This window comes from Oryzias melastigma, linkage group LG5 (assembly GCF_002922805.2).
Source record: "Oryzias melastigma strain HK-1 linkage group LG5, ASM292280v2, whole genome shotgun sequence".
NCBI lineage: Eukaryota > Metazoa > Chordata > Actinopteri > Beloniformes > Adrianichthyidae > Oryzias > Oryzias melastigma.
Genome location: NC_050516.1, coordinates 22,176,908 through 22,204,468, shown reverse-complemented (window position 1 = coordinate 22,204,468; position 27,561 = coordinate 22,176,908). Strand labels below are relative to the sequence as shown.

At 44.3% G+C, this 27,561-nt stretch overlaps 3 protein-coding genes across 5 annotated transcripts in view; 1 reads left to right on the top strand and 2 right to left on the bottom strand.

The window, feature by feature from the left end:
• LOC118598729 overlaps positions 1-887 on the bottom strand; it is an 8,775-nt gene extending 7,888 nt beyond the window's left edge. Inside the window, exon 1 of the mRNA XM_036211762.1 lies at positions 882-887. Coding sequence (XP_036067655.1) covers positions 882-887 — 6 coding nt within the window. The remainder of the gene's footprint in view (positions 1-881) is intronic.
• st3gal8 (ST3 beta-galactoside alpha-2,3-sialyltransferase 8) overlaps positions 1-9,301 on the top strand; it is a 13,781-nt gene extending 4,480 nt beyond the window's left edge. For both annotated transcript variants that reach the window (XM_024262885.2, XM_024262886.2), the window contains exons 2-9: positions 4,191-4,477; positions 4,825-4,963; positions 5,063-5,201; positions 7,113-7,306; positions 7,379-7,558; positions 8,020-8,065; positions 8,170-8,289; positions 8,356-9,301. In XM_024262885.2, the coding sequence (XP_024118653.1) occupies positions 4,327-4,477; positions 4,825-4,963; positions 5,063-5,201; positions 7,113-7,306; positions 7,379-7,558; positions 8,020-8,065; positions 8,170-8,289; positions 8,356-8,523 (1,137 nt within the window). In that variant the 5' untranslated portion in view covers positions 4,191-4,326 and the 3' untranslated portion in view covers positions 8,524-9,301. The remainder of the gene's footprint in view (positions 1-4,190; positions 4,478-4,824; positions 4,964-5,062; positions 5,202-7,112; positions 7,307-7,378; positions 7,559-8,019; positions 8,066-8,169; positions 8,290-8,355) is intronic.
• A 141-nt stretch (positions 9,302-9,442) lies between these two features.
• unm_sa1614 (un-named sa1614) overlaps positions 9,443-27,561 on the bottom strand; it is a 19,943-nt gene continuing 1,824 nt past the window's right edge. Inside the window, exons 2-28 of one of the 2 annotated variants that reach the window (XM_024262884.2) lie at positions 25,393-25,465; positions 25,179-25,324; positions 23,157-23,231; positions 23,029-23,078; positions 22,721-22,850; positions 21,737-21,822; positions 21,564-21,639; positions 21,363-21,443; positions 21,185-21,282; positions 21,017-21,086; positions 20,613-20,700; positions 20,276-20,324; positions 19,756-19,925; positions 19,530-19,663; positions 19,113-19,204; positions 18,859-19,045; positions 17,236-17,321; positions 17,039-17,154; positions 16,893-16,960; positions 16,246-16,353; positions 12,984-13,266; positions 12,509-12,643; positions 12,385-12,439; positions 11,308-11,351; positions 10,498-10,652; positions 10,218-10,346; positions 9,443-10,126 (exon numbers count right to left, since the gene is read on the bottom strand). In XM_024262884.2, coding sequence (XP_024118652.1) covers positions 10,052-10,126; positions 10,218-10,346; positions 10,498-10,652; positions 11,308-11,351; positions 12,385-12,439; positions 12,509-12,643; positions 12,984-13,266; positions 16,246-16,353; positions 16,893-16,960; positions 17,039-17,154; positions 17,236-17,321; positions 18,859-19,045; positions 19,113-19,204; positions 19,530-19,663; positions 19,756-19,925; positions 20,276-20,324; positions 20,613-20,700; positions 21,017-21,086; positions 21,185-21,282; positions 21,363-21,443; positions 21,564-21,639; positions 21,737-21,822; positions 22,721-22,850; positions 23,029-23,078; positions 23,157-23,231; positions 25,179-25,324; positions 25,393-25,465 — 2,859 coding nt within the window. In that variant the 3' untranslated portion in view covers positions 9,443-10,051. Of the gene's footprint in view, positions 10,127-10,217; positions 10,347-10,497; positions 10,653-11,307; positions 11,352-12,384; positions 12,440-12,508; positions 12,677-12,983; positions 13,267-16,245; positions 16,354-16,892; positions 16,961-17,038; positions 17,155-17,235; positions 17,322-18,858; positions 19,046-19,112; positions 19,205-19,529; positions 19,664-19,755; positions 19,926-20,275; positions 20,325-20,612; positions 20,701-21,016; positions 21,087-21,184; positions 21,283-21,362; positions 21,444-21,563; positions 21,640-21,736; positions 21,823-22,720; positions 22,851-23,028; positions 23,079-23,156; positions 23,232-25,178; positions 25,325-25,392; positions 25,466-27,561 lie in introns of both variants that reach the window. The other variant, XM_024262883.2, reaches the window with a different exon arrangement.

The following is a 27,561-nucleotide window of genomic DNA, read 5'->3' as shown; positions in this document are numbered from 1 at the left end:
GCTAAAACAAAGTCATAATTTATTTTTAAGAATTTTAAATGAGGACAGGAATCACATTTGGTCAAAAATGTTCAAAAGCTCTAAAGATATTAAAGCTAAAGTCACTAAACTTTATCACATGACTAATTATCATTTATATAACAAGAACATAGTATTTTCTTTCCTAGTTTATATTTGCTGTATTTTTACTTGTTTATTAAAGCTACTTCACAGAAGGGTTTTATTTAAGTTTTTAATGATAAAAGAAGGTTATTGAAATATAAATGAGGGACAACACAAATCTGTTTCTTCAATTTATTCATGTTTTAAATGTCTTATAAAAGTATCGGATCGGGACTCGGTATCGGCAGATACACAAAATCAAATGACTCGGAATCGGATCGGGCCCAAAAAAACCTGATCGGGACATCCCTAATTTTAATTGTTATTGAGATCTCAATAATGATTTGTGTTGATGAATTTGTGTATGACTGAACCTTCAGGGCCACCATAGTTAACCCTAAAACAGCAATAATGTTGCAGTGACACCTAAATAACTTTCTTTTTCACTTAGCATAAATCTTCAACCATTCACACGATCATGTGATTCAGCTGATGCTGATGTGGAGAAAAGCGTTTTTTCTTTCTTGATTTGCTCCGATATTCAAAATATCACTAACGTTTAGGGCTGGGTTGATAAAATCGATTAATCGATTTGAATCGATTTAAGCTTAAAAGATCAAAAATAGATTCATAAAAATATAGATCGATTTAGCACATAAAGCTGAAGTCCACCTGCTTGATTCTAACGTTTAATAGAATTTCACATAGGACGGCTAATGCTAACGCTCAGTCGACCTAGACATACATTACTGACTAAATGAACATATATATAAACTCACAGGCATGAGTTTTCCAAACTCATTTAGAGAAATATTTTTAAAGTAACCATTTGTGGTCTAAAACAGTTTTTTGCTCTTACTTTCTTCTTCTGGAATAAGGTGTAATGCTATAGCTCGATCGTCTATGGTGGCCGAGAACCGCCATTGAGGCAAAAAAAGTAAAGGCAATCAAAAAAAAGAAACTATGCAAAAATACAAACAAATATCTGCAAACAAAAAAGAGATATAAGCAAAAATAAAAAAGTATCTGCAAATATAAAAAAAGTGATCCTAGCAAAAATATAAAAGTAACTGTGAACAAAAGAGTTACAACGGAAGTCGATTATCAGGATTATTTTTGCAGACGGACACACCATAACTGGACTTGTTTTTGTCATCATCTATTTTTATTCATTCATTTATCATTCTATTTTTTATTTTGTCAGTCTTCTGGTTAAGTTCAGCAGTAACATAAACAGCTTAAAAAGCATAAAATAATTGTTGTTTTAGATCATTTAGGAACAAATCCTGTAAAAATGTTCTCACAGTTTATCCTCAAAGTTCTTCAACATTTTACGTAGTAAACATTACATTTTGGTGCAAATCCAGCAGAAATCTCATTTTTTTTCTTTGACAGATCAGCTGATTCATGTTGATTCGATCCGCCCTTCTGCAGCAAATCAGCACGAGAATGCGTTTCTCCGCTTCAGAGTCTGCTGAAGTTACGTTAATTACGTCACCTGTTGAAGAGTTACTGTAACCAAAAGGATATAAGCACTGGAGCCATAACTCTGTTGTTTAAACTAATTCTTTTTTTTAGAAGTTATGTCAATGAGAAGAATTTCAGTCTCAGTTTTTGAACGGAAAAAAAGCTCTTGTTAGCTTTACTTTGAAAACTGAAATCTTCACTGACATTAAGATTTCTTTACTTCTGGTGAGAGTAACGCTGCTATTTCGACTTTATTTTAATTCATAAAATTTAAATCCAACATTATTCTGCATTTCAGAGCAATAAATACCTTGTTCACAAACAATATTTTACGACACTCTAATATATTTATAAAGATCAGGAATCAGCGATGTTGGACGTCGTAATTATTCGTACTTGGATTTTCAGGAGCAGATCGAGAGTATCCCAGCACTCGGGTACTCATCACAGCCCTATAACTAAACCACTTCATCCATTTGCACAAATGACGTCATTCCAGTGGATTCTGGAGCTGAGAAAAGCAGCGTTGCTTCAATCTGGAAAGCTCCTGAATCCGTTGGAATTATTTAATCACGTAAACAGCTGATTTTCTCTTCGTCTCCATCCGTTAGTTTACCGTAAGTATGTCACAGTGGAAGAGTTACGGTAGTTCAAAGAGCTTGTCTTATTTCCTGTCCACAGCTTAGCTCCAATCCACAGAACTTCACATTTCTTCCTAGAAAGTTCTTCTGCTAAACTCTCTGCATGCAGAGCTCCACCCATCTGTCACACCACACCTGTTCTCCAGCAGCTCCACTGTCTCCAATCACAAACGTCCCCGCCCCCTCTAAGCTGGACCCCTTCTCAGTGGAGCTGTGTGGACACCCACATCTTCATCTTTCCATCTCACTGTCATATTTGAGTCTAAAAACAGTTCATTATCTTCGTGTTGCTGAGGCCAAACCTTCTTTATAGTTTCATTAAGATAAGATAAGGTGTTGTCTTCGAACATCCATCCCGTTTCTTACGCTCATCCGGGTCGCGGGGGCAGCAGTCTAAGCAAAGATACAGACTTCCCTCTCCCCGGTCACTTCCTCCAGCTCCTCTGGGGGACCCTGAGGCGTGCCCAGGTCAGCCGAGAGATGTAGTCTCTCCAGCGTGTCCTGGGTCTTCCGCGGGGCATCCAAGTTCTGTATTTCCCTTACAAGAACATGTCCAAGTCTAAGAACATTCCTGATCCTCTCACTTCTGACAGCTTTGGTTAACCCTCATGCTCTCTTATGGAGTCCGGATGGCCCCAGCCATCCCTTACGGGTTATCTTTCCCATGACAAATCCTGTAAAAAAAAAGTTCAGTGTTCTGTCCTGTTGGGTCCAGATGACCCCACTCCTAATATATTGTAACAATGACTCCATTCTTACCTGAACCAGCTGTACCAGATCCTGTTGGTTAATCTACTGTTTGATGAAGTCTCTTCAAACACCTGCCCCCCCCACGCCACACCGGACAGACTGATAAGGAGTTCCAGTTTTATGACAGGTTTATGAGCGTCGATGGCGGCATTGACGTTAGAAACGCAGCTGCGGATCGTCTCATTTCCACTGTGTGGAAATAAAACATTTTCATGTTTAAATAATTATTATACACTTTTCCGATGTACAACAATTGTGTAGTTTGTAGTTTTGTCATCAAATGATGAAAAGAAAGAACATAATTCTCTTCAACAAAAATCCTGCAGAATTTGATTCTCACCTGAAGATCTCAGCAGATCCACTGAGATTTCTTTCTGTTTCTGTTTGGTAAAGTGTTGGTGTCCAGGGGCGACCCCCACCCCGCTCACGGCGTAGTGGGGCGACCTCACGCCGTAGTGGGGTGACCTCCGCTGCTCTCAGCTAGCGGGGAGACCTCCGAGACTCTCGGAGTGGCAGACGACCTCCGCCGCTCTCTGCCTAGCGTGGCGAGCTTCAACTCTCGAGCGTGTCGAGTGTTAAAAAATGGGCGGGGCTTTTATACTGGGGCTCAGAGCATGATAACATGAAAACTTCTTGGGCTTCCACCAGTTGACCAATCACAAAATTCAACTGTAATACCTCGTTTTAACCTGTAGGGGGCAGCACACAGACGGTTTCAGACGATAATATCAGGAGTTAAACAAGTTTATTATAAATTGTTAAAAATGTGGCAATGACCAACAGACATACATCACTTTTAAAGCCCCTTTATAGAGGTCAGCTGACAAAAAACGCTGGTTTAGGATTTGGTTACCCTTTAATTGTAAATTTTTTTGGACTAAAGTATGTTCATTGTGTCTGGGCTGTGATGGGGTTTCTTCTTCCAGTGTGAAGTTTGCTCAGGGCTGCTGACCCCGCCCTAGCTGTAGGTCAGGATGCTCGCTGTGGATCACCGGTGAAGGTCACCAGAAGTCTCTGCTGGAGCTTTGTCAGCAGTTCAGAGGTTTTTGGCTCCATGTCGGGTCCTCCTCTGTGTGTCGAGCAGGAGGCTCAGTCGTGTGGGGGGTGGGCCTGGGAGCCCCTGGTCCTGGAGCGTGTCCATCAGTCAGGGAGGATCCTGGTGTCCGAGATCTTCTGACGTCTTCAGGAACCAGAGCTTCTGTTTTCAGTCTCTCCATCCTCTGCCTGCAGGTTCAGACTAACGACAGCTGGGGGGGCTTCATGGAGGTGAAGCTGATGGACGACAACAAAACATTCAGATGACAGCAGCTGGTCTCACTGGTCCGCAGTCTGAGGCCCCGCCCCCAGCCGCGCCCATCTTCCAGCCATGTTGCTGAGGAGGAAACTGTGTGTTGCTGTCCTGGTCGCCGCCGTCCTCCTTCTCATGCTCGCAAGCCAGAGCATCCACAGAAGGCACTTCTTGCCCATGTTGATGGCCCTGCCCATCAGCCAGGCTCCGCCCATCAACACAGACTCTGGTAAGAGGCAATTGAGGATAAATGCTGACATCAGGACCTCCTTCATAGAGATGTTCTCCTTTGATAGATGGTTGAGGGTAAGAGATGAACGCTGAGCAGGCTCTTCATGTAGATGTTATTCTCCCAGGTTCTTCATGTAGATGTTATTCTGGCAGGTTCTTCATGCTCCTCTGCTGCTTTTAACTTTAACATTCAGTTTAAATCTCATTAGATGAACTCAGGAGAATCATCGTCCAACCTTCAGGCGTCCTGTCTGCTCTGCAGGATCTTTGCTTTGGGTTTTTGTCTGTGGATCTGAAGATCTGCTCTGGTTCTGAGGTCCTCACTGACATTCATGTTTTTGGCAGAGGTCAAACCCACAGAGCCCCCAGCCATCAAGAACCTCTTCCCCCCCATAAAGGCTCAGGTTGCACAGGAAGAGCGAAAGGAGGAAGAGGAGAACGCCACGAAAGACCAACCCGTCCACAACGTCCAGAACCAGCAAAGGTAACCGACCCGCAGTCCGGTTCTAAATCCCTCTGACTCCTCCTGGTCTCCTGCATTCCTGCGTTCCTCCCTGACTCCTCCTGGTCTCCTCCCTGTCAGGCAGTGTGGTTGCTTGGCTTCCTGCGTTTCGGAGCTGGGGGGTTCAGACTGGTTCAGCAAACGCTACGACCCCCAGCAGGACCCCCTCCTCAGAGAACACATCAGCAGCGTTGACCCTGCAGCTCTGCAGTGGTGGCTGGTGAGGAAAGCAGCTCTTGTTTAAATAAAGATCCATTCACACTGGACATAAAATCATGCAAAAACAGAAAATTCCATCTGGAAAAATGGGATTCATTTTGCTGTAGAACCCAAAAATGTTTAACAAACTGTTTGTACAACACAGAATGAAAGTTTTAGTTGTAATTTTATAAAATCGACAAAAATAAAAATTGTTAACAAATGTTTTTGAATGAAAACACAAAAAAATCCAGGCTGAAGTCACACCAGACAGCCCAAAAAATAAGAATTTCTCGCTGCTGTCTGTTTGACAGTTTTCCTATAATTCTTTTTTTTCTGTTATAATTCATACATTTTCTTCATTGTGTTTGTGAAAAATAATAAAACATTTATAAAATCTAATAATGAAATAAATAGTAAAAGATTGTTTTGTCCAAAAACTACAAAGACATGCCATATTATCTATTTAATTCAATAAAATCTCAATCACAGAATATAAAGAGTTTTAGTCTAATTTAGACAGTTTTATTACACTGAGCTCACAGCTGCACAGCAGTTAATACATATTAACGAATTAATTATGTTCTATTAACGTGCCAACATTCACAGCCCTAATTATTAGTATTAACGGCCCGATGTAACTGTAACAGGATACATTTCATGGAGAGCAAAATCTTTTGGGATATTTATAAGTTACATCTTTTATATAAAATGACAAAAGTAAAGAAATTTGAATGTTTTTTTCTTTTAACATTTACTTTATTTCTAACCTGTAGAATTTTGACAGAATATATTTTTATGGAGAGTAAAATATTGAAAGTTATTTAAGGTTTAAGTTGATTTATTGTGGAATAATATTCCTGTCTGTTTTTAATTTATAATTAAGTTGTAGAAGTTACGTTTTTAGAGTTTAAAAGTTTTAAAAATGTAGTTTTAGAGTGTTCAGTAAATGTTTGTCCTGCTCGGACTGCGACCTACGGCGTGTTTTGGACTTTGGCCGCTTGTGTGACTGAGTTTGCTAAAGGGGGGGGCTCTGCTTCCATCTGACCTCCTCCCTCACGTCCTCCTCCATGTGCATGCACCTCCTCTGGTCTTTCCTACCATCATCATCCTTGTTCCTCCTCTGCTTCACCTACAGAACATCTCACCACCGTCCTCCTGCTCTCATCCATGTCGTGAACATCTGCAGTCTCCTTCTCTGATCCTCCTGACCACAGCTCCTATCTGTGGTTCTCTGTCTCTGCAGACCCATTCTGTTCCTATCTCATCTTCACTCCATCTCTGAACTTCTCCGTTCTTCTTCAGATGGAGCCAGAGCTCTTCTTCTCTGTTCCTCCTCATCACTCAGAAACACTCAGAAACTTCTGCCTCCTCTCCTAAGCTCTTCCAGACCTCCACAGGTCTGACTTTCTGCTCTTCATCTTCACTGATCTTTGCTGCTTCCTGCTCCTCAGCTTCCTCCTCTTCTGTGTTCCTCCTCCATCAGTTCTTCAGGGTTCTCCTTCCATCTCTGTCCTTCATCATCCAGCCTGCTTCTTCTTTTAAAGTACTGGAAAAACTAGAGTTTAATGTTTTCAAATGAAGCCATTAGCTCCGCCCCTTTCCCCAGCTATGGTCATTTCCCAGCATGCTCCAGGATGGATCTGCGTGGAAGAAGGTTTGGTCTTTGAGGCTGAAGCAGAAAATGAGCCTCTGTAATTATTCATCAGGACTGCTGAGAATCCCCCCCCCCTCCCCCCGCGCGCTGACTCATCAGAGGAATGTGCTACAGTGACCACGCCCACAAGCATTACATCAAACCCACATCAGTCGGCTTTCTGCAGAAGCTGCATCTCCTGCAGCCCATTAGCTGATTAAATTGGGAGCGGGGTGTGGGGGGTCCTCCCCCTCCAGATGAACACCTCCTCCTGATGCCGGTCTGCTGTCTCTCCAGGGTCTGCAGCGATCTGGGGGGGACGTTACGTTAGAGGAAGTGATGTCACAAATGTTCAAAGTTATTTCCCCCCCGAGTCTGGACACCAAGCCCCTCCCTTCACGCTGCCGCAGTTGTGCGGTCGTTGGCAACTCTGGGAACCTGCGTCAGGCTGGCCACGGCGAGCAGATCGATTCCCACAGCTTTGTGATCCGGTACGTCCATCTAAACGCCGCCGCCTCTGTCCAGAGGCTGCGTTCTAACCCCCCTCCCCCTCCCACTTTCAGGATGAACAAGGCGCTGACTCGAGGATTTGAGAAGGACGTGGGGAACCGGACCACTCATCATTTCATGTACCCAGAGAGCGCCGTGGACGTGGACGGCGGCGTCAGCCTCGTCCTGCTGCCCTTCAAGCTCCGGGACCTGGAGTGGCTGACTAGCGCGCTGTCCACCGGACATATCAAAATGTAAAACATTTCATCCGGGGGGGCGGGGCGGAGTCTGAGCGTTCAAAGATCAGCTCAGTTTACAGCTGTCAATAAAATGCCAGTTTTCTGGTTTCCATGGCGACCAGGAGGAGCAGGTCGTGACCTTTGATTTTGTTCCTCAATCTGAAAGTTAAAAAAAAAAGTTTGGCTCCGCCTTCTGCAAACTAACAGGTAAACTGCACAGGTAACGTGATAAAAGACCTCTGATATGTGGACGGATCCACAAGAAAGCCCCCGTCCCGCATGAGGGGTTAATCCTCGCTCTTTATTATAACGTTTTATCACGTAATCGTTTTATTGTGGTTTAAAAGCAGAACAGAAACCTGATCCTCTTCCTGTCAATCGTTCCCACGTACTCGAGCTCAGGGTTTGAACTTTAACCTCCAGAAAGGGACAAAGCAAACAGGAAATGGAACCGTGTTTCCTGTTTGTGTTTCCAGGACCTACATGAGGGTGAAGGAGCGAGTCCAGGCCGACAAAGACAAGGTCAGAACTTCATCTCTATCGCTCACTAACCTTCTGGGGGGCGTGGCTTCATATGAGCTGGAAACTGTCATGCCTGACCACATGGGGCGCTGTTTTCCATGCAGGTGCTGGTGGTGAACCCGGCCTTCTTCAAGTACGTTCACGAGCAGTGGACGGAGCACCACGGCCGATACCCGTCCACCGGCATGCTGGCCATCATCTTCGCTCTGCACGTCTGCGATCAGGTCAGCAGGGGGCGCTCTTCTTCCTCTCATCTGTCAGAGATTGGGCCTAACGCTCTTCCTCTCCAGGTTTCTGTGTTTGGGTACGGTGCTGACCAGCAGGGGAACTGGCACCACTACTGGGAGGAGAACCGGTACGCCGGCGCCTTCAGGAAGACGGGGGTCCATAACGCTGACTTTGAAACCGAAGTCATCCAACAGCTCGCCAAAGAGGGCAAGATCACTCTGCTCCGCTAACACCACCACGACTCCACCACTGAGGCTCCCACGGCCCCGCCCCCACGAGGCCCCGCCCTCGCCAGGCTCAGCTGTGGGGTAGAAGCTGCATTCTCGATCCCTGTGGACACCAGCGTTGAAGCAGCAGCGCGTCTGCCGGGACTGACCACACGGAGCGCCGCTCTGAGGGGAACAACCACGCCTTTCGCCACTTTTTAGACCGCCATGATGATTTTATAGTAGTTTTTTACTCTTCCAGTCTTCTTGTAACTTTAAATGTCAGTGAATGTTTACACAATAAACCTCCAGATAAACTAGCTTTATTCTGAAAGGTTCAGGAAACCACCAGATTTGACCCAATCAGAGCTCTCCATGAGGGAATAGTTGTACTGTCAGAACAATGACAAGAAGCCAAAACAGAGCCCCGCCCCAGCTGAGGGGGAGGGGGGCCCTTAACTTCTATCAGCAGGATTGTCCGTCTGAACCAGAAGCTGAAACGTTCAGGAAAAGCCGGAAGTCCTGCAGCTTCCTGCTGAGGCGCAGTAACATTCAGACTCGTTTCCCCTCATTAAAAATGATGGGAATGTTGGAATGATTCAAGCAGAAAAAAACATCCGACACGTCGGCCATCCTGCAGACCGGGGGTCAGACTCCAGGCCTCGAGGGCCGCTGTCTCGCATGTTCTCATAGGGCTTGGATGTCTGGAGATCATGCGGACACAGCGGGCCTGGAGTCCAGGAGTTTCCCATCCCTGCTCTAGACAAACCGCTTTGAAATAAAAACTGATTTTTCTTCTGGATCCAGTTTGTGATTCTGTCTGAAACGGTGCAGCTGCCGGATCCACACGGGAATGACGTTCCTGGGGTTTGTGTGGTTTGGGGGAGAATCTGCAGAATCCTCTTCAGCATGAAGGTCCTGAGAAGCAAACGCTGAGCTGCTGCAGTTACATAAACAGCTTCTTTAAAACTGGTGTTAATGAAAACAGAATCAACAGCAGAAAAGAATCTGTTTTATTGTTTGAACTTTGCTGGTTCCGGACCTGCAGCTGTGAGGAAAGTTCTGCCGCACTGAAACAAATCCAGGAGAACTTCTGCAGAAGTTATCAGCTGAATCAGATCTGGATTCAACCTGAATGTTGAGCTTTGTTCTGCAGTATCCCAGAATCCTTTGTGCTTTGGCGTGGCCCATCAACATCCTGGCTGTGAGTTTGAGGAGAAGCTGCTGCTGGGTTTTGTGCCTTTTCTTCCCTTTAAAACAACACAGGAAGGGCTTTCTCTTCCTTTCAAAATAAAGTTCCATCTTGTGCTTAGAATAAAAGTTTCGGGAACACGAGCCTCAGTCTGTCATCCTGAGCAGCTTGAAGTCTGAACTCAAAAGTTACTCGTGGTGTTTCCATGGTAACGAGGACATCTGGTGACAGAAGGAGGCTGGACCTCAGGCAGGCTTTGTCTGAGTCCAGGTACCAGTACAGAGTCTGATGTGATCCGGCTTCTGCTCCCTCGGTTCTGTTGTGAGTCTGGGTGCTTCCTGATCTGGCTCCTGGTTCGGCTCAGTCCGAGAGCAGCTGGACGAAGGAGGACGGGAACAAACCCGTCTGGTCCGGTTTCTCCTCCAAGTATCCAAGCTGCAGGAGGAACGGCTCATGTCAGAGAACGTTGAGCAGACTCACCTACAGTCATGCAGGATCCACCAATCAGAGAAGAGGAGACACCTACCCACCAGTCGCTGTCCTCCTGTCCCACCACCACCAGCACCTGTCCCTCTGTGAAGCTCAGCTCGTCATGGTGGTCCGCCTGGCAGTCGTACAGCGCCTGAGCTCGCCGACCAGCGGCTCCGCGAGGCCTCTGCACAGGAGAACAGGTGAGCTGCACTTTGGAGCATTCAGGCTCCCGTAGTTCTACTGAATTCTGAATTTGTTCCTGAACCCAGACAGCCTTCATCTGAGGATGACCACCCACTAGATCTTCATCATTTTGAAGGATAGGAAGAGCTCACCAATGATCGGCGAGGAAGGGGCAGAGGGGCGGGGCCTCTGACGTCACCGTCAAAGCTCTGAGGGCATTGGTGAGCAGGAGTGCCGTTGGGCGGGGCTTTGGTGACCAGGTGGACGTAGCTGGACGAGGCGCTGTCACTCTCTGCCCGACGAATTCCTCAAAGAAGAATCGACACGAGTTTAGATGTTGGTCAGAAATGCAGCAGCAACGAGAAGTTTATTATTTTAAAAAATCGTCACGTAGTTTAGAATCTGAAAATGAACATTTAAAAGTGTTATTGACAAAAGCTAAATGAAGAGTTATGAAACATTTTTGTTGTTTTCATTCAAAGCTGGATAACAACATGAAGGTAAAAAATGTTTGATAGATTTTATAGCTAGTTTTTACGAAGATAGATGTTTTTAATGAAAACAAATGATCAGGAAAACATGGAGAGCCAATCCGTTCACAGGAAAGTCTTTAAACATACCATGATTCTTCAGCCTTTCAGAGTGAACTATATCCATACATATGATCATAAATTACCTTATAAATAATAAACAAATTATTTATGACATAGTTTTCAAAGATAGATGTACCATTGCTACAATGGTTCACAACAGACTGGTACACTAGACTCAAGACTGTGCTCGGGGGGGGGGTCTTAAAGGAGCCCTGCGTCTAAAGCGGGTGTCAAACTCAATCTCACAAGGGGCCAAAATCCAAATATCACCTCAGGTCACGGGCTGAACAGGATAAACATTTATTGAACACTAAAACAACATTTTTAAAACTTTAGTTCAGGGCCTCTTCATTTCCGGACAGGACTTACCTCTTTCCGCTCGCTCCGCCTTCAGGCTGCGAGGAGAAGCGGGGCTGGAACAAAAGGAGGTGGGACGAACATCAGTCGAGTCTGAGTTCAGCTGCTTCATTCTGATCCTTTAAATTATGAGTTTTCTTAAAGATTATTTTAATAAAATGTTTCTCATTTTTGGAAAACATTTCACTATTGAGTCATTCTCCCTGCAACCGTCTTCTTCTCTTGTCAACATCAAGCCAGCATCTCCTGTTTCTGCTCTTTTTTAGCTCCACACAACCTTCAGCTGCAGTTATGTCACACACAGGTCTGCTCGCGTACAGAACCACGCAGAACACGCAAAATCAAGAAGAGCGTCCATAACCTCGCAGAGCATGAAAAATTTGCAGAGCAAGCAAAATTGCGCAGAGCATGGAGAACCACACACTCGAGCCTCCCATTCTCTCCACCGCTTTTCTGTCCTGCACTCCCTGACAGAACAGCCTTTACAAAATAAAACAGAACATTTCTACACTATTGTTTTTAGCTTTGTTTTTGGGGGCCATCACCTCCCCACAGATTCCCCGAACCGGAGCAAGCTCTGCAGTTCATCTACCGACAGTTTGAGGGGCGCCACTCCAACGTAGACCTTTTTAAGGTCTACGTTGTACCCGTCTTTTTGTTTATGGTCTTTCACACTGAAAGACCAAAGACTCCCTGAGCCGTTTTTTATTTCACCAGTTTACCAACCCTGATCCGACATGACATGTAAAAACCTTGTAAATGTACCCCCTTAACATTAATGTCAGCACCTTTACCTGTGACGTGACCAGTAGTAATAATAACGTTGGGCTAAGTAAGTAAATGTGCAGAATTGCAGGCTTCTGCCTACTGTATTTGATGTGAGTCCGGACTCTGGTCACACCGTGGAAAAATGCTGGCACCCACCCAAAAAACTATTTCCTCATCCCGGACGAGCCCCCAAGTTGTTAAGGTAGATACTCAGAAACAAAGATATCAGGTATTTTAAGGCACGTTGAAACCATAAAACCACGTGTTCATTCGTCAGGGGAAAGACGCTCCTGCATGTTTGGCTGTGTTTCTCTGCATCACCTGAAGGAGGAGTCTGGGCCGCTGAAGATCCGGGGGCTGCTGGGTGCTCCATAATCTAAACACACACAGAGATGATAGGGAAGCTCCTCTGACAGATCATTGCAGCCTGCGTCTCAGGTGTTACCGTGCTTATTCGACTCGGAGCAGGTCCTTTTGTGTCGAACCGCGATGGCAGGGGGGGTGGTTCCTCTGTTGGTTGTCATGGGGAGGAAGACTTCCCCTTCTTCCTCATCTCCCTCCCTCCCTCCATTGGCTCCAGCTGCAGGAGGAGGAGGAGGAGGAACATTTGGAGCTGTCAGAGGAAAGAGGCGGTGAAGAAGAGGATGTTTGAGATGCTGCTGAACCTCCATCCTTCTCATCTCATCAAACACACAAAGGTTCCTGCAGTTTAAGATGCCCCGCCCACTCACAGCCCGTCCACAGAAAGCTTTCAAGTGACTCTCAGATCTGCTCAAGTTTCTTGTGTTCATGGAAACTTCTCCAGACAAAAATCTCTTTTTTTGAGTTGAACCAAAAGGAAAACCGAACACGGACTGTGACTCAGATTTAACACTGTAACCTTCTGTCCTCAGTGGCTTCCTGCAAACCTGTAAGCTCACCTTTGACTCTGGGAGGCAGCTGTGGGGCAGGTGAGCATGGGGGAGGAGGAGGAGGGCTGGGGGCTGAGCTGGACGGGTGGCTGTGGAGCTCCATGGCCATGGCCAGCCTCCTCCCCACGCTGAACAACCCCCCACCCGGCGCTCCGGACGACAGAGGCGCGACAGAGGAGGAGGAGGAGAGGGAGGACTGACTGAAGATGAACGGACGGGAGGAGAAGGACAGGGAGGGGGTGAAGGAGGAGGAAGAGGAGGAGAAGCAGCGCTCCTTCTTTACAGGACCATTCTGGAACGGAAGCAACAGTTTGAAGATTAAATGTTTTTAAAATAGTTCCAAATAATGTCATCTGAACTACTAAGGTGAGGAGCAGAGCTGCACCAAAGGAGGAGAGGACCTCCCCATCAGCATTAACGAGACACAAGACGTCCCCTACAGCCCACGTTTCTGCTTAACCCTAGAACACTTTCACTATAAAAAGGTACACCATCACTTTTGACGGGTAATTTTTACCCGATATAAAATAAATACCCAGTAAAAAGTATTTCTCATAAAAAATAGATCAAGATATGACAACACATGATAAATTAGAGCAGTTTTCCTTTATTTCAAACTGAGCTTTATGCAACAAAGTGGGGAAAAAAGCATCCTAAGAACATGCTTGAAAATGACTGAAAAAGTAGGAATTTGAGAAGAAAAAAACTCCTAAAAAGATAAATAATGATACTGTACACTTGGCCTCTGATCCACTCATTCCTGTGAGGCTTTACCCAGGGACCCATGACACTCAAAAAATGCAACCAATTTAAAATAATGTAATTTTGCTCTGGTGGAAATCACCCGGTGATGGTGCTCTAGGGTTAAAAGAAACATACTGGACCTTTAATCGTTTCAGAAATGCAAAGAACAACGTTTGGTGGTGGCAAACAGGAACTTTAGTATTATTATCTTCCAATAGTGTCTGGTGTCTAATAGAGTCTAACAGGTGTTAGCTGCATTAGACACTGGTCTCTAATAGTGGCCCGGCTCCTTTGAGACTAAGCACCTGTACGAGTGCTGAACGATAGAAAAGTGTCCATCGGGCCATTTCTCTCCTATCGTTTATATCGTTTAGAACCTAATTTGATTAATTAATATGCCAAATATATCATTAAAAAGTCGGAACCTCGTCAGTGTGAACACAAAAAAATTTATTTTGGAAGTAATATGGAAACTGGAAAAGTGTCATTACCTGAGATAATGCTACAGTGAATGCTTTTTGCTGAAGATGCTGAAGCTTTTTGTAAGAAATGGTGACGCAATTTATTTTAATTTCTGAGGGGATTTGCTGAAAATGGAAAAGCAAAATGTTAAATTTGCTAAAAGACTTAAAATTTCACTAAAAAACTATGAAAAAGCGCTAAAGTTGACCTAAATTTCTGAAACATTTAGTAAAATTGCTTAAAATTTCTTAAAAATGCTAAATAATGTTTAGTGTGTTGCTTAAGGGTGGGATTAAATATATTTTTTTTAACTTCCTCCCACCCCTTTTTGAACACCATATCATGTGTATACTTGTTTTTTGGTTACTCTTTTGTTTCCTGTTTGACTGTTTTAAAAGTGTTCAAAATAAAATAAGCTGGAAAAAAAATAAAAATATGAGCTAAACTCCAAATTAGCCCAAAAAACCTTAGTAGATTCCAAATGATCCCCAAAAATTAGCTTGTTGCTTAATTACAAGCTAAACCCCAAAATAGCCTAAAATTCATCAGTAAACTAAATTGTTAGCCTGTTGCTAAAATAGAAGCTAAACTCTTAGCCTAAAAAACCCAGTAGATAACAAATTAGCCAAAAATAAAAGCAGTAATGTCCTGATTGAGCTGAATGTTTTGATACCAGGATTGATGAAATCACTGAAAGTGTGATTGAGATTTTAACGTGCCAAAAAATGTACGGAAAGGAGCAGGACAATCACTATAGTGTGAATGATTACTAAACATTCACAATATTATGCTAGGAGGCTATTCCCGCACTGATGCTAACACAACAAACCTTCTATCACTCAAGGAAAGTCCACGGAAATGTTCATGAGATTACAAAAATAAGAGATAAACCAAGCAGTGGAACAGGGAGTATGTGAGCACTCGATCTTCACGATCTGCTCCCGAAAATCGATTCGACATCCAAATCGCTGATTCCTGATCTTTATAAATATTGTTAATTATATAGTTGTAAAATATTGATTGCCCTAAAATACAGAATAATGTTGTATTTTAATCTATGAACTAAAACAAAGCCGAATGAGCAGCGCTACTGTCACAAAAGTAAACAAATCTTCAAAATAAAGTGACAGGGAAGCTTCCTGTTTTAAAAGTAAAAATGCTACAGATTCAAATAATTGAAGCTTTTACATTCCTGATTAGGATATGTCAACCCACAAAAAAAGAAGACAAAAAGTGTATTTTCCGTCACAGAAATTCTGTAGAAATGTTCTTTAAATGTGTGTGTTTTTTTCATTTAGTCAATTAAAAAATCTTTAAACGTTTTTTATTTTGGTAAATTACTCTAAAGTGGTTACATTTAAAACAAATGCAGTTTAAAATAATGAAAAAAATATTCAGAAATTTGTTCCTCACATCTTTAAAAAAAGAGAATAAAAAGTTCAATTTATTTTTAATGTTTTGAGTTTTTTTATATAATTGGAAATTACTTCAATTTTGTTAATATTTGAGAGTAAAATGAGAACAATGATGCACCAAAACCCTATTAATAATAATAAAAAAAAACATTATTTCTGATTTTATCTTGCATTTTATTCTGAAAATTACTCGGCAGCAGCAGCCCAGTGTGTATTTTATTTTGAAAGGAACTTTTGTGTTCTGCTGTCAAAAGTAAAAAAAAGAAAAACAGATATAGAAGCAAATAGACAGTGATGTAACTCAATACTGTACAATAATGTTTAAAAGCTACTTTTCTTAAATAGTGTTCAAGTGCAACAAAAACATAAATATTGTGTATTCTCTAAACAATAATGTGGGACTTTCCGGCTCTCGCTGGATTTTGGCCTGTAAGAAACTGGACCAAATGGCTTTTTTGGTGCTAAAGGTTGCAGACCCCTGACCTAACCAACCACAGGTAGACCAAGATCTGCATCTGGTGAGGTGCATGATGGGAGACCAGACTACAGTATACATTTGAAATCGTGGGTTAATATTGTCCCTATGGTTTGCTTCAGTGCTCCATTCTGAAGGAAACTGCAGACCTTCACCCCAGATTAAAGAATCAAACCTTTTCCTCAAAGTCCTCGTCGCTGTCAAACAGATCCTCATGGCGGAGCCTCCATTCGTACTCCACGTGGACGTGATGGTCAAACTGGTTGGACTGGGCCTGGTCCAGCTGGAAAAGCAGATCAATCCGAGAACCACAGTCTTTATGTTAAGGTGGTTTCAACCATTTCATTTTGTTTAGTTAAATCTAGTTTGATGCTTTTCTTCATTTGTCTGCAGAATCCTTTGATCTCAATCTGCGGAGTCTGCATTTTCAGCAGATCGAAGAAGATTAAAGGAGATCAGAGCAGCTCAAAAGAGATCAAAGCAGGTGAAAGGAGATGACCGACAAAGGATGAAAAAACCGAGATGACCAGTGTACGGATGAGGTAGGAACACCTTCACTTGCACGGATGAGGGTAGGAACGCCCTCACGTGCACGGATGAGGGTAGGAACGCCCTCACGTGCACGGATGAGGGTAGGAACACCTTCACGTGCACAGATGAGGGTAGGAACACCTTCATGTGCACGGATGATAGTAGGAACACCTTCACGTGCACGGATGAGGGTAGGAACACCTTCACGTGCACGGATGATAGTAGGAACACCTTCACGTGCACGGATGAGGGTAGGAACGCCCTCACGTGCACACAGGGTGGCGGTCTCACCAGAGTCTCACAGGCGGTGTGTTTCAGCCGTCGGCTGACGTCCAGAGCCGTTTCTCCTAAGTGGTTCTCTGTAAACGGAGAGGTTGTGTGAGGTTGTGTCTCCATGAGGTCCAGAGCTTCGGTGTTTGGAGGTGTGTGTGTCATACTGGTGTGTGTGTTGGCGTGCGCTCTGAGCAGCAGCTTCACACAGTCACTCTTGTTGTGCAGGCAGCTGTAGTGCAGAGCCGTGTTTCCCGCCGATGTTTGTGCGTCCACATTCGGACTGAAACACACAAACACACAACCTGACGCTGCCAGCTGATTCACACATCATGGTCAAAAAACACACAAATATCACACCGACCAGTTCTGGGCCAAAAAGTCCAGGATGTGGAGAGATGTGCGGTCGGCTAACAGGACGGCCAGATGAAGCGCCGTCTCACCTTTCTCCTGCGGACAGGAGAACCAATCAGAGTCACTTCTGAAAGACGAGCGCCTTGAATACAACATGGAGTCCAGGAGTGTGACGCATGCACACAGACACACCTGCACAGAGACGTGCACACGTGTCTGTAACTCAACACAACTATAATAAGACTGATGTGTACATTTTCAGGGAAATTTCCAGCAGCTAAAATACAAACAGTAAAGTCTGTTTACTGAAACAAAAAACGTAGTAAATCAAAGTCGCAGCGACTCAGGTGTTTGGGGTCAAATGAGGATCTGCTTAAGGTGAACAAAAAACTGGTTGAACATTTGAAAACAGACTTTGGAAATTTGAAAAAAAAATTGGAAAATTTGAAAGCAGTTTTAAACTCGAAGAATACAAATTGAAAACTTGAACTTGAATTTTTTTAAATTTGAAAAAAACAAAATTGAGCATTTGATAAAATAAAATTGAAAACTTAAAAGAAAGATAAAAAAATTTGAAAGAAAATAAATGTAAAACTTGAAAAATAAAATCGACTGAAACTGTTACCAAAGCTTATTTGTATTTTCAACTTTCCTTTTTCTTCGTTTTTCAATCCTTGTTTTCAGTTCTCTGTTTTCATTTTCAATTCAGATTTTCGCGTTTTTGCTGCTGAGCTGATCCTAGTTTTACATGTGGGCGGGGCTTTGAGCTCATTCTTACCGGGACATGTTTCCATTAGGGGGACAGCGGGGAGTCGACAGGGTTCTGCTCCAGAAAAGACATCACATCACCGTTACCTTTTAGGGGATCATGGGAAACATGAGCTTAAAACCACGCCCCCATGTAAAATTAGGCTCAGCGCATTAGAAAAAAACGGAAAATTGGAATAGAAATCTTCTATTTTTTAAATTATTATTATTATTTTTCTTTGTTTTTATTGTTACTAAGGTTATTTATTATTTTATTTTACTGTACTTTATTATTCTTTATTGACATTCTTGAAATATGTGACTATTGTCTCTGTTACTATAAAAATGACCTTCGCTAGGCGCGATAAACATGTCATTGTTGTGAAGTTGTATAGAAAACAAAAATTCAATAAAATGTTTCCAAAAAAACAAACAAAAAAAACTCTGAATTGAAACTGAAAACAGAGAACTGAAAGCAAACAGGGAAAACGAAAAAAGGAAAGTTGAAAGTGCAAATAAACTTTTTTAAATGGTAACACTTTTTTTCAGGTTTAAAATGTACTCTTTTTTAATTTTCCATATCTTTTTCAAGTTTTCAATATCATTTTTTCAAATGTTCAATTTTATTTTTTCAAGTTTTCAATATGTATTTTCGAGTTTAAAACTGCTTTTAAATTTTCAGTCTGTTTTTTGTTCACTTTAAGCTGATCCTGATTTGACCCCATACAGGTGGACTCACTAAACATTCAGACTATTTGGTTGCTCAACAGTGTGTGTTTGTGTTGCTATGGCAGCATTTGTCATGTGGATCTACCCCATCGTTTAGAGATCCTCATGAGTGTGTCTACGATGTACCTGAGTGTCCATCCCTCAGGTGAGTGGATACCTGTATGTGCGTGTTCAGAGGCTGGCTCAGGTCCGCCCTCTGGGCGTGCAGCTGGATCAGACTGTAGATGTCACAACTCTTGGTCGCCTCCTGCAGGCCAAGCCGCAGAGCTGCAGCAGAGCTCTGACTTCGCCTCACAAAATGAACATCCTGGTACTTTGACAGGATGAAGTCTTTGCGCTCCCCCCTGCACCAAAACACCTGTCAGACTTGCAGTGAAGAGCTGTGCACACGACGGTTGGCTCGTGTCTTACATTTGGCTGTGCTGAGACGGCTTCAGGGACGGACTCAGCAGGTTCGCCTCTAGGATTTCGTTAAAACCAGAATTCCCGACGTTCCGAGCAAGCTGAAGCAGGGAGACAGAAACGGGACGGTGTTGGTGTTTACAGGAACTGCAGCTTTTGTCAAACACAACAGCTTCCTATCACAGTAGAGTCAGTGCTGGTGCACCACAGGGCTCTGTCCTCAGTCCTCATCAACATTCCTGTTGATGCTCAGCCACACCAGGCAGAAGACTATTGGGACATCTGGGAGTCCAGGGAGACTAAGCTGCTCTGTGTTTGGGCTGTCATCGACAAGAACACAGGTCTGAGTATTGTCCGGTCCCAAAGAAGGCTTCACCTTCTGTTCCACCTGCATCTGCTACAAGACCAGCTGCTGCTCTGACTTACCAGCAGGTCCGAGGTGCCCAGACTGTCCAGACTCAGCGACTGGATCCTGGAGACGTGGACCCCCATCTCTCTGTGGATCCCAGAACATTCAATGCAGGTCAGAATCCCGAGGTTTGTGGAAAGCCACCCAGGATCTGCAGTGAGAAAAGACACGACACATTTCAAACCCTCATGAAGAACTCCTTTGACCCTGAAACACATCGGGTCTTTAGGCTGCTTGCTTCACCTGGAGCTCCGCAGTCGCAGCAGCTGCTGTTTCCGGGCATGCGGCGGATGTCGTCGGTGATGGCCCGGGTCAGATCCTCCACGCTGCTTTCCTCCTCGCCCGCTCGGCTGCAGCCGTCCAGCGCCATGCTCAGAGCTTCCTGTTTGCTGTTGCTGAGCACGGAGATCCACCTGAACACAGCAGCGCCATGACGCCTGAAGACTTCAGGTCTGCATCTGTGGTCACGGAGCTCAGGGGTGTAACAGTGGCCTCGAAGGCCAGCGGCTTGAAAAGTAAATGTTTTTGTCTGATAAACATCTCTGATCCCAGAAAATATTCCTGCTTTTTTTTTTAAAAAGGACTTCAAAGGTCGACTGGCTCATCTGTACATTACCCATAATGCCGCTTTGTCACACCACAGACAAGTTCTGCTTTGGTTTTAGAGCCTGACTCTGGAAGAGTCCGGAAGCAGAACTAAGAGGAACGTCTAATGTGTTTTCTGCTCTCAGAACAGGTCCAGATGAAGATGGTTCTGACTTACGCCACACATTCTGCCTCATCCTCAGCCAGGAAATGGTAGGTCCGGTTATCTGGAGAGAAAGGAGGCAACAACAGCAAAGAGCACATCGATAAATCATTCAAAAACATTTGATTTGTTGCATTCCAGAAGAAACACAGACTTTACATTCTATTTGAAAAGAAGAAAATTCTCCTCCGTTCCTCTGAAGAACATCCAGTTACCCCGCTGTTCTATAGAGGACCATCTGGTTACCCAGCTGTTCCTCTACAGAACATCCGGTTACCCAGCTGTTCCTCTACAGAACATCCGGTTACCCAGCTGTTCCTCAGAGGTCTGTTTCTTCCACTACGTTTCTTACGGGAAATGAGATCGAAGCATTTCTTGTCCTCCACGCTGGGCCTGACCTGACAGGTGAGCAGGTTGAGTCTGGTTGGAGGTTTGTTCGGCTGAAAGTACAGAGAGATGATTGGAGGAGATCAGAATTTGGATGAACGAAAGAAGAAACAGAATAGAGCAGGTTATGAAATAGGAGTTTAATGTCAGTAAATCTATAAAAAGATTAACTTGCAGTTTATGCCGTTAGAATGGGATCAATGGAAATAAAGAGGAGTACAGCAGGAGTCTCTAGTGCTGACCTCATCCTATACTCTCTTTAATTCATCGATGAAACGTTTCTGAACAATCACCAAGAATCTTTCCTTCTTCTGGACTCAAACGGGCTGAAATGTTCTCGTCTTAAAGGAGGTCAAAGGTTACACTCACAGTAGCATGGGCGATGGTCAGGTAACAGTTATGAACCGAGCACTTTCTCTTCTGCCACATTTTCCTGAGACTGAAACACAAACCGACATGAAGACACTTAATGACAAACCTGGGGGGTCACCAAACCTCATCAGGCTGAAGGTGAAGCAATGAAGCAAAGGCTTTTACCCATCACTCTTCTTGTAGAGGAAGCCGGACCTCTCTGTTCCGTACTGTTTGTCTCCCAGCAGCTGATGCATGCTGTAGGTCTGGATCTGCACAGACTCCTGCACAGACACACACACATGTGCACGTGAAGGCCTCTGGTGGTCACATGGTCACATAGCCCTCAGTGTTGGTGTCTGACCTGCTCCGTGTGGACCACGGGTCGCAGCTGGTCTCTGAGAGCACACAGCTGCTTCTTCTCTTCATCCTGCCGCTGCTTCACCTGCAAACACACCTACAACTTCACCTGCTGACACAACGATCACTGCTGACTGACGTCATCCTGAAGGACAGAACAGACTGATCAAGCCCCACAGCACCCCCTGCAGGCTGCTGCTAGTACCGTGCTCAGGACTCCGTTCAGCTCCTCCATGTACTGCTTCAACCTGTGGGTGGTGGAGACGCATTCCTGCAGGAAGCTACACACACATGCACGCACACACACACACACACACACACAGCAGATGAAGCAGACGAGGACTCCACAGTTGTGTCTGGGCAAGTCAGAGCTCCTACTTGTTGTGACAGTGGTAGTGTTTGATGAGGTTCTGCAGGAGGTCCACTCCTCTCTTTGTCTTGATCTCATTTACCTTGATGAGGTACTAAAGAGGAAAAAGAGGAGGAGATGTTTAAAACAATGTCAGGGTGTACCTGCATGCAGGGGAACCTGCAGGTGAGCAGGAACAGACTTTCATTCTGTTCAACTGAAACTCTGACGCAGGGGAGTCAAACACAGAGGGCCAAAATCTAAAACACACCTTAGATAGCGGGCCAAACAGGACAAACATTTATTGAACATTCTAAAACTACATTTTTAAACTTTAAAACTGTAACTTTTTAACATAATTATGAACTAGATATATAGCATTACCTGCAACAATGCTAGTGTGAATGCTGTAAGCTGAATTTGGACACTGAAAATGCTGAAATTGATAGTTTAAAATGCTGAAGTTGATAGCTGAAAAGGCTGAAACTGGTAGCCAGCTAAAATATTAACTAAACGCCGAGTTAGCCGAAAAAACTAAAAGAAAACTTAGCTTAGCCAAAACAGCTAGCATGTAGCTGAAATATTAGCTAAACTCAGAAATAGCCTAAAAAATCTTAGTAAATGCCAAAATAGACCAAAAAGCACACAGAATTGTGTTTTTTTTAAACTTTAAAACTGTAACTTTTTAACATAATTATAAATAATAAAAAGGCAGGAATATTATTAAAGAATAAATCAACTTAAACCTTAAATAACTTTCAATACTTTACTCTTCATAAAAATATATTTTGTCAAAATTATACAAGTTAGAAATAAGCGTAAGATAACATCAGGTCATTAATAACAATAAAATAAAATGATCTGGAGGGCCGGATAGAATTCCCCGGAGGGCCGGATCCGGCCCCCGGCCTTGACTTCAACATGTGACACATTATGCAGCATCATTGAGGAAAGACTGAAAACTGCAGGATGACATGCAGGGCAGAGGATGAGAAGATGCCGGAGACCATCACCTCACACATGGACAGCTGGAAGGAGCGTCTTTCCTTTTCCAGCTCCTCTGCGATTTCCCCTCCACTCACTTCACTCCTCACCATCCCGTACTGTCGGGCCAACTCCCGCTTCTCCTTCTCCACCTGTTTGCTGCCCACACAGTCAAAGATTCATGACACTCCATAACTCCACCTCTGCTGCTGACGGAGCCTCCAGCTCCCTGAATTATGCAGGAGTTTCCAAACACGTGGTTAACTAGAACATCTAAAAATAAACTCGGACATCCCAGCTTCCCTGCAGATGGTCTGAGATGTTCCTCAGAACTCACAATCTGCTCTCGTAATCCCTCCATGCTCTTTCAAACGGCTTCTTCAGGTCCTGCAGGGAGAGGAGAGCAGCTGTCAGAATCCAAACTTCTGCGTGAAGAATCTTTTTCTTTAAAGATCGATTTCTCACCCCCTTGATGTCACGCAGGTCTCCTTTAACCAGAGAGTCCAGGAAGAAGTTGATGTTATGGAGCATGCTCTTCAACTGCAAACAGACGCACCACACACAGATACACAAAACACACTGTCAACTGTATCTCTGACTGTTGTTTACAGCTAATCATCAGAATATGTATTTTTGTGTTTCTACAGACTGTTTCACGTCAGGTGACTTTTCTTGTGTGGGCGGAGCCTCTGCCCTTTTTTTTGTTGTTTTTTTTCTAAAGTTTTGGTTAAACCAACATATCTTACAGAATGAACGTGGGGTCATGAAGACAACTGATGCTGTATTTTGTCAAAATGTTGAGAGTCGTTCAAAATAGTTCTGTTTAAATAAAGCTTCATCCAAAGTTCCTCAGAGAGACGGTCAGAATGGAATGAGGAGTCCGGACGGTGTCTGGATGGATTCAGGATGGAGTTGGAACGGAGTCGGGTCAAGATGAATAAAGTCAGGGTGGAGTTAGGATGGAGTTAGGATGGAGTTAGGATGGAGTCAGGATGGAGTTAGGATGGAGTTAGGATGGAGTCAGGATGAAGTCAGGAAGGAGTCGGGATGGATGGAGTTAGGATGAAGTCAGGATAAAGTCAGGACGGATGGAGTCAGGGTGGAGTCAGGATGGAGTCAGGATGGAGTCAGGATGAAGTCAGGAAGGAGTTGGGATGGAGACAGGATGGAGTTAGGATGGAGTCAGAATGGAGTTAGGATGGAGTAAGGATGGAGTCAGGATGGAGTCAGGATGGAGACAGGATGGAGTTAGGATGGAGTAAGGATGGAGTCAGGATGGAGTCAGGATGGAGTCAGGATGGAGTCAGGATGGAGTTAGGATGGAGTCAGGATGGAGTTAGGAAGGAGTCGGGATGGAGTTAGGATGGAGTTAGGATGGAGTCAGGAAGAAGTCGGAATGGAGTCAAGATGGGTGGAGTCAGGATGGAGTCAGGATAAAGTCAGGACGGATGGAGTCAGGGTGGAGTCAGAATGGAGTCAGGATGGAGTCAGGATGAAGTCAGGAAGGAGTTGGGATGGAGACAGGATGGAGTTAGGATGGAGTCAGAATGGAGTTAGGATGGAGTAAGGATGGAGTCAGGATGGAGTCAGGATGGAGACAGGATGGAGTTAGGATGGAGTAAGGATGGAGTCAGGATGGAGTCAGGATGGAGTCAGGATGGAGTCAGGATGGAGTTAGGATGGAGTCAGGATGGAGTTAGGAAGGAGTCGGGATGGAGTTAGGATGGAGTTAGGATGGAGTCAGGAAGAAGTCGGAATGGAGTCAAGATGGGTGGAGTCAGGATGGAGTCAGGATAAAGTCAGGACGGATGGAGTCAGGGTGGAGTCAGAATGGAGTCAGGATGGAGTCAGGATGGAGTCAGGATGGAGTCAGGAAGGAGTTGGGATGGAGACAGGATGGAGTTAGGATGGAGTCAGAATAGAGTTAGGATGGAGTAAGGATGGAGTCAGGATGGAGTCAGGATGGAGACAGGATGGAGTTAGGATGGAGTAAGGATGGAGTCAGGATGGAGTCAGGATGGAGTCAGGATGGAGTCAGGATGGAGTTAGGATGGAGTCAGGATGGAGTTAGGAAGGAGTCGGGATGGAGTTAGGATGGAGTTAGGATGGAGTCAGGAAGAAGTCGGAATGGAGTCAAGATGGGTGGAGTCAGGATGGAGTCAGGATAAAGTCAGGACGGATGGAGTCAGGGTGGAGTCAGAATGGAGTTAGGATGGAGTCAGGATGGAGTTAGGATGGAGTCAGGAAGGAGTCGGGATGGAGTCAGGATGGAGTCGGAATGGAGTCAAGATGGATGGAGTCAGGATGGAGTTAGGATGGAATCAGGATGGATGGAGACAGGATGGAGTAAGGATGGAATCAAGATGGATGGAGTCAGGATGGAGTAAGGATGGAGTCAGGGTAGAGTCAGGAGGAAGTCAGGGTGAGGTTTAGGGTGGGATTTAGTAAGACCTTTGGTTTTTTTGTCTTGGTGCTGATGAAACTCACCAGGTTCTTCATGGGAGAGAGGAACTCTTTGGAGAAATCTGCCAGGCGGCAGAATGCGGAGCCAACCTCCGTCTCCCCATTTGAATGACAGTTGACGGAGAGTTTCTCCATGGAGTTGATGTACTGCTCCAGGTGAGACACGTGCTCTGAAAAGACCCACCACTGGTTAGAAACAGAAAACTTTGCGTGTGCATGCACGTGCACGTTTCTGCACCTTGTCCTGACGTGAACTTGGATTTTGCAGCTTTCTTCATCTTTTGCAACACCAACCGGTCGCTGTCCAGAACCTGAAGAAGCCCAAACGTCAGTGCTGCTCAGTCAGCCTTCCAGCCCAGAGCTCCATGTGGAGCGGCAGGCCTTTGGCTTTGGAGGAACAGAGAGGAGTCTGAGGGAGGTTTCAGAGGAGACTTACTCTGAAACAGACTTTATGGAGAGAAATACGATGACCACACGAATAAAAACCAGAACAGGAAGTTCAGTTTTTCTGCTGCTGTGTCTCTAAAGCTGACTCTAACCCTCAGTTCTTCACCCGAAGAGGCTGAAGGCACAAACTCTGAGGAACCGCCATTATAAATATGAAAACTATAAAACTACATCAGAAATGGGATGTTATGAGGTTCAAAAGCTCCTTTTGTGTCTGTTAAAAGAAACCAAAGAAAGTCTGTTCACCAGCTGATCTCAGGGATGTAGGTACGGTCGATGGAGCAGAGTTGCATCGCCATGTTCACCTCTGTGTTCATGTATGCAAAAGGTCCAGTCTTCAGCTGGACCACACCTCAGGAAGCGTCAGCTGAGATCCCAAAGCAAGAGTGACTCCTGAAAAACTGCAACTAATGTGCAGCACAGCTGACATGAAGCCTGGAGATGCAGCCGGCAGATGCAGCCTCCAGATGCAGCCTGCAGATGCAGCCTGCAGATGCAGCCTCCAGATGCAGCCTGCAGTTGCAGCCCGCAGATACAGCTGGCAGATGCCGCACCTCCTTCATTATCCTCTCTATAAAACTACAAGATGTAATAATGGGGAGTAATCTGTTTCCATGCCAACAGATGTTTGCTCTGTGGGAGGCGCACGGTGGGGGGTGTGGCAGTTTTTGAGGCCACTTTCTGGATCAACAACTCCACCATAATGTGTGTGTGTGTGTGTGTGGGGGGGGGGGTGCTGTTTTCCACACAACACCCCCACTTTTAGAACAATGAACTGGAGCTCAGAGATGCAGAGCAGCTGCAGGTCCGGACCAAACCAGATTCGCTCAAACTAAAGTCCTTCTGAATCCTGAGGTGTTTGGAGTTTCTGCAAACATCTGAGAGGTTCTCCTCTGGAAAACCTGAGACGTGTAACTGTAGAACCTCCTTCTCATCTTCATGATTCTACAGGAAAAGCTGCTGAGTTTTGTTTCTACACCTGAAGAAAATCCTGAGCGTCTCAGGATGTCTGCAAACTGTTTGTCCTTTAACTCTCTTAAACGTTCATCTTTAAATGACCACTTACTCTTTTAATAACTGTTTAGTCAGTACTTGAGTACACGCCTGCAGGACTCCTGCTTTAAAGGCACCTGCTGCATCCTGCAGGAAGTACAGCAAGTAGAAACTGCAGATTTTAAGATGAACATTTTGTCATGCTGCTGAAGGAACCAGATAGTCGACAAAAATAAACGAAGGTCACCTGAACACGGGCGCCATAGTTTAGGAGCAGAAATCAAAGCTCCAATTCATCCACTGATTAAACGGTCCGACTGAAGGTTCTCATTCAGGGCAGTCATGACATCATCACTGACGTCAGGCTGATGTGAGGTGCCTCAGAGAGAAGACGCCATGGAAACCACCTGACCATGAGCACAGGTGAGCAGAGCATCTTCCAGGTGGATTTTCATTGGAGGGGAGGGGTCACCTTGAAGGTACATTTAGGACACGTGTCAAAGTCATTGACTATATTCTTATATACAGTCTATGGTCAAAGTCAAGGCCCGTCCAGATCATTTTGTTTTATTGTTATTAATGGCCCAATGTTATCTTGTGCTCATTTCTAACTTGTATAATTTTGACAAAATATATTTTTATGGAGAGTAAAATATTGAAAGTTATTTAGGGTTTAAGTGTATTTATTCTGGAGTAATATTCCTGCCTTTTTATTATTCATTGGCATTCTGTTAGGTTTTTGGACTATTTATAAAAAAATTTTTAGGCTATTTTGGAGTTTAGCTAAAATTAAAGCTACATCCTAGCTGTGTTGGCTACTTTAGATTTTTATACAAGTTTTTTAGGCTGTTTTTGAGTTAGGCTAATACTTACACACTAGCTGTTTTGGGCTAATTTAGGCTTTTTTCAATTTTTGTTCTATTTTGAAGTTTAGCTATTTTTAGATACACACTAGCTGTTTTTGGCT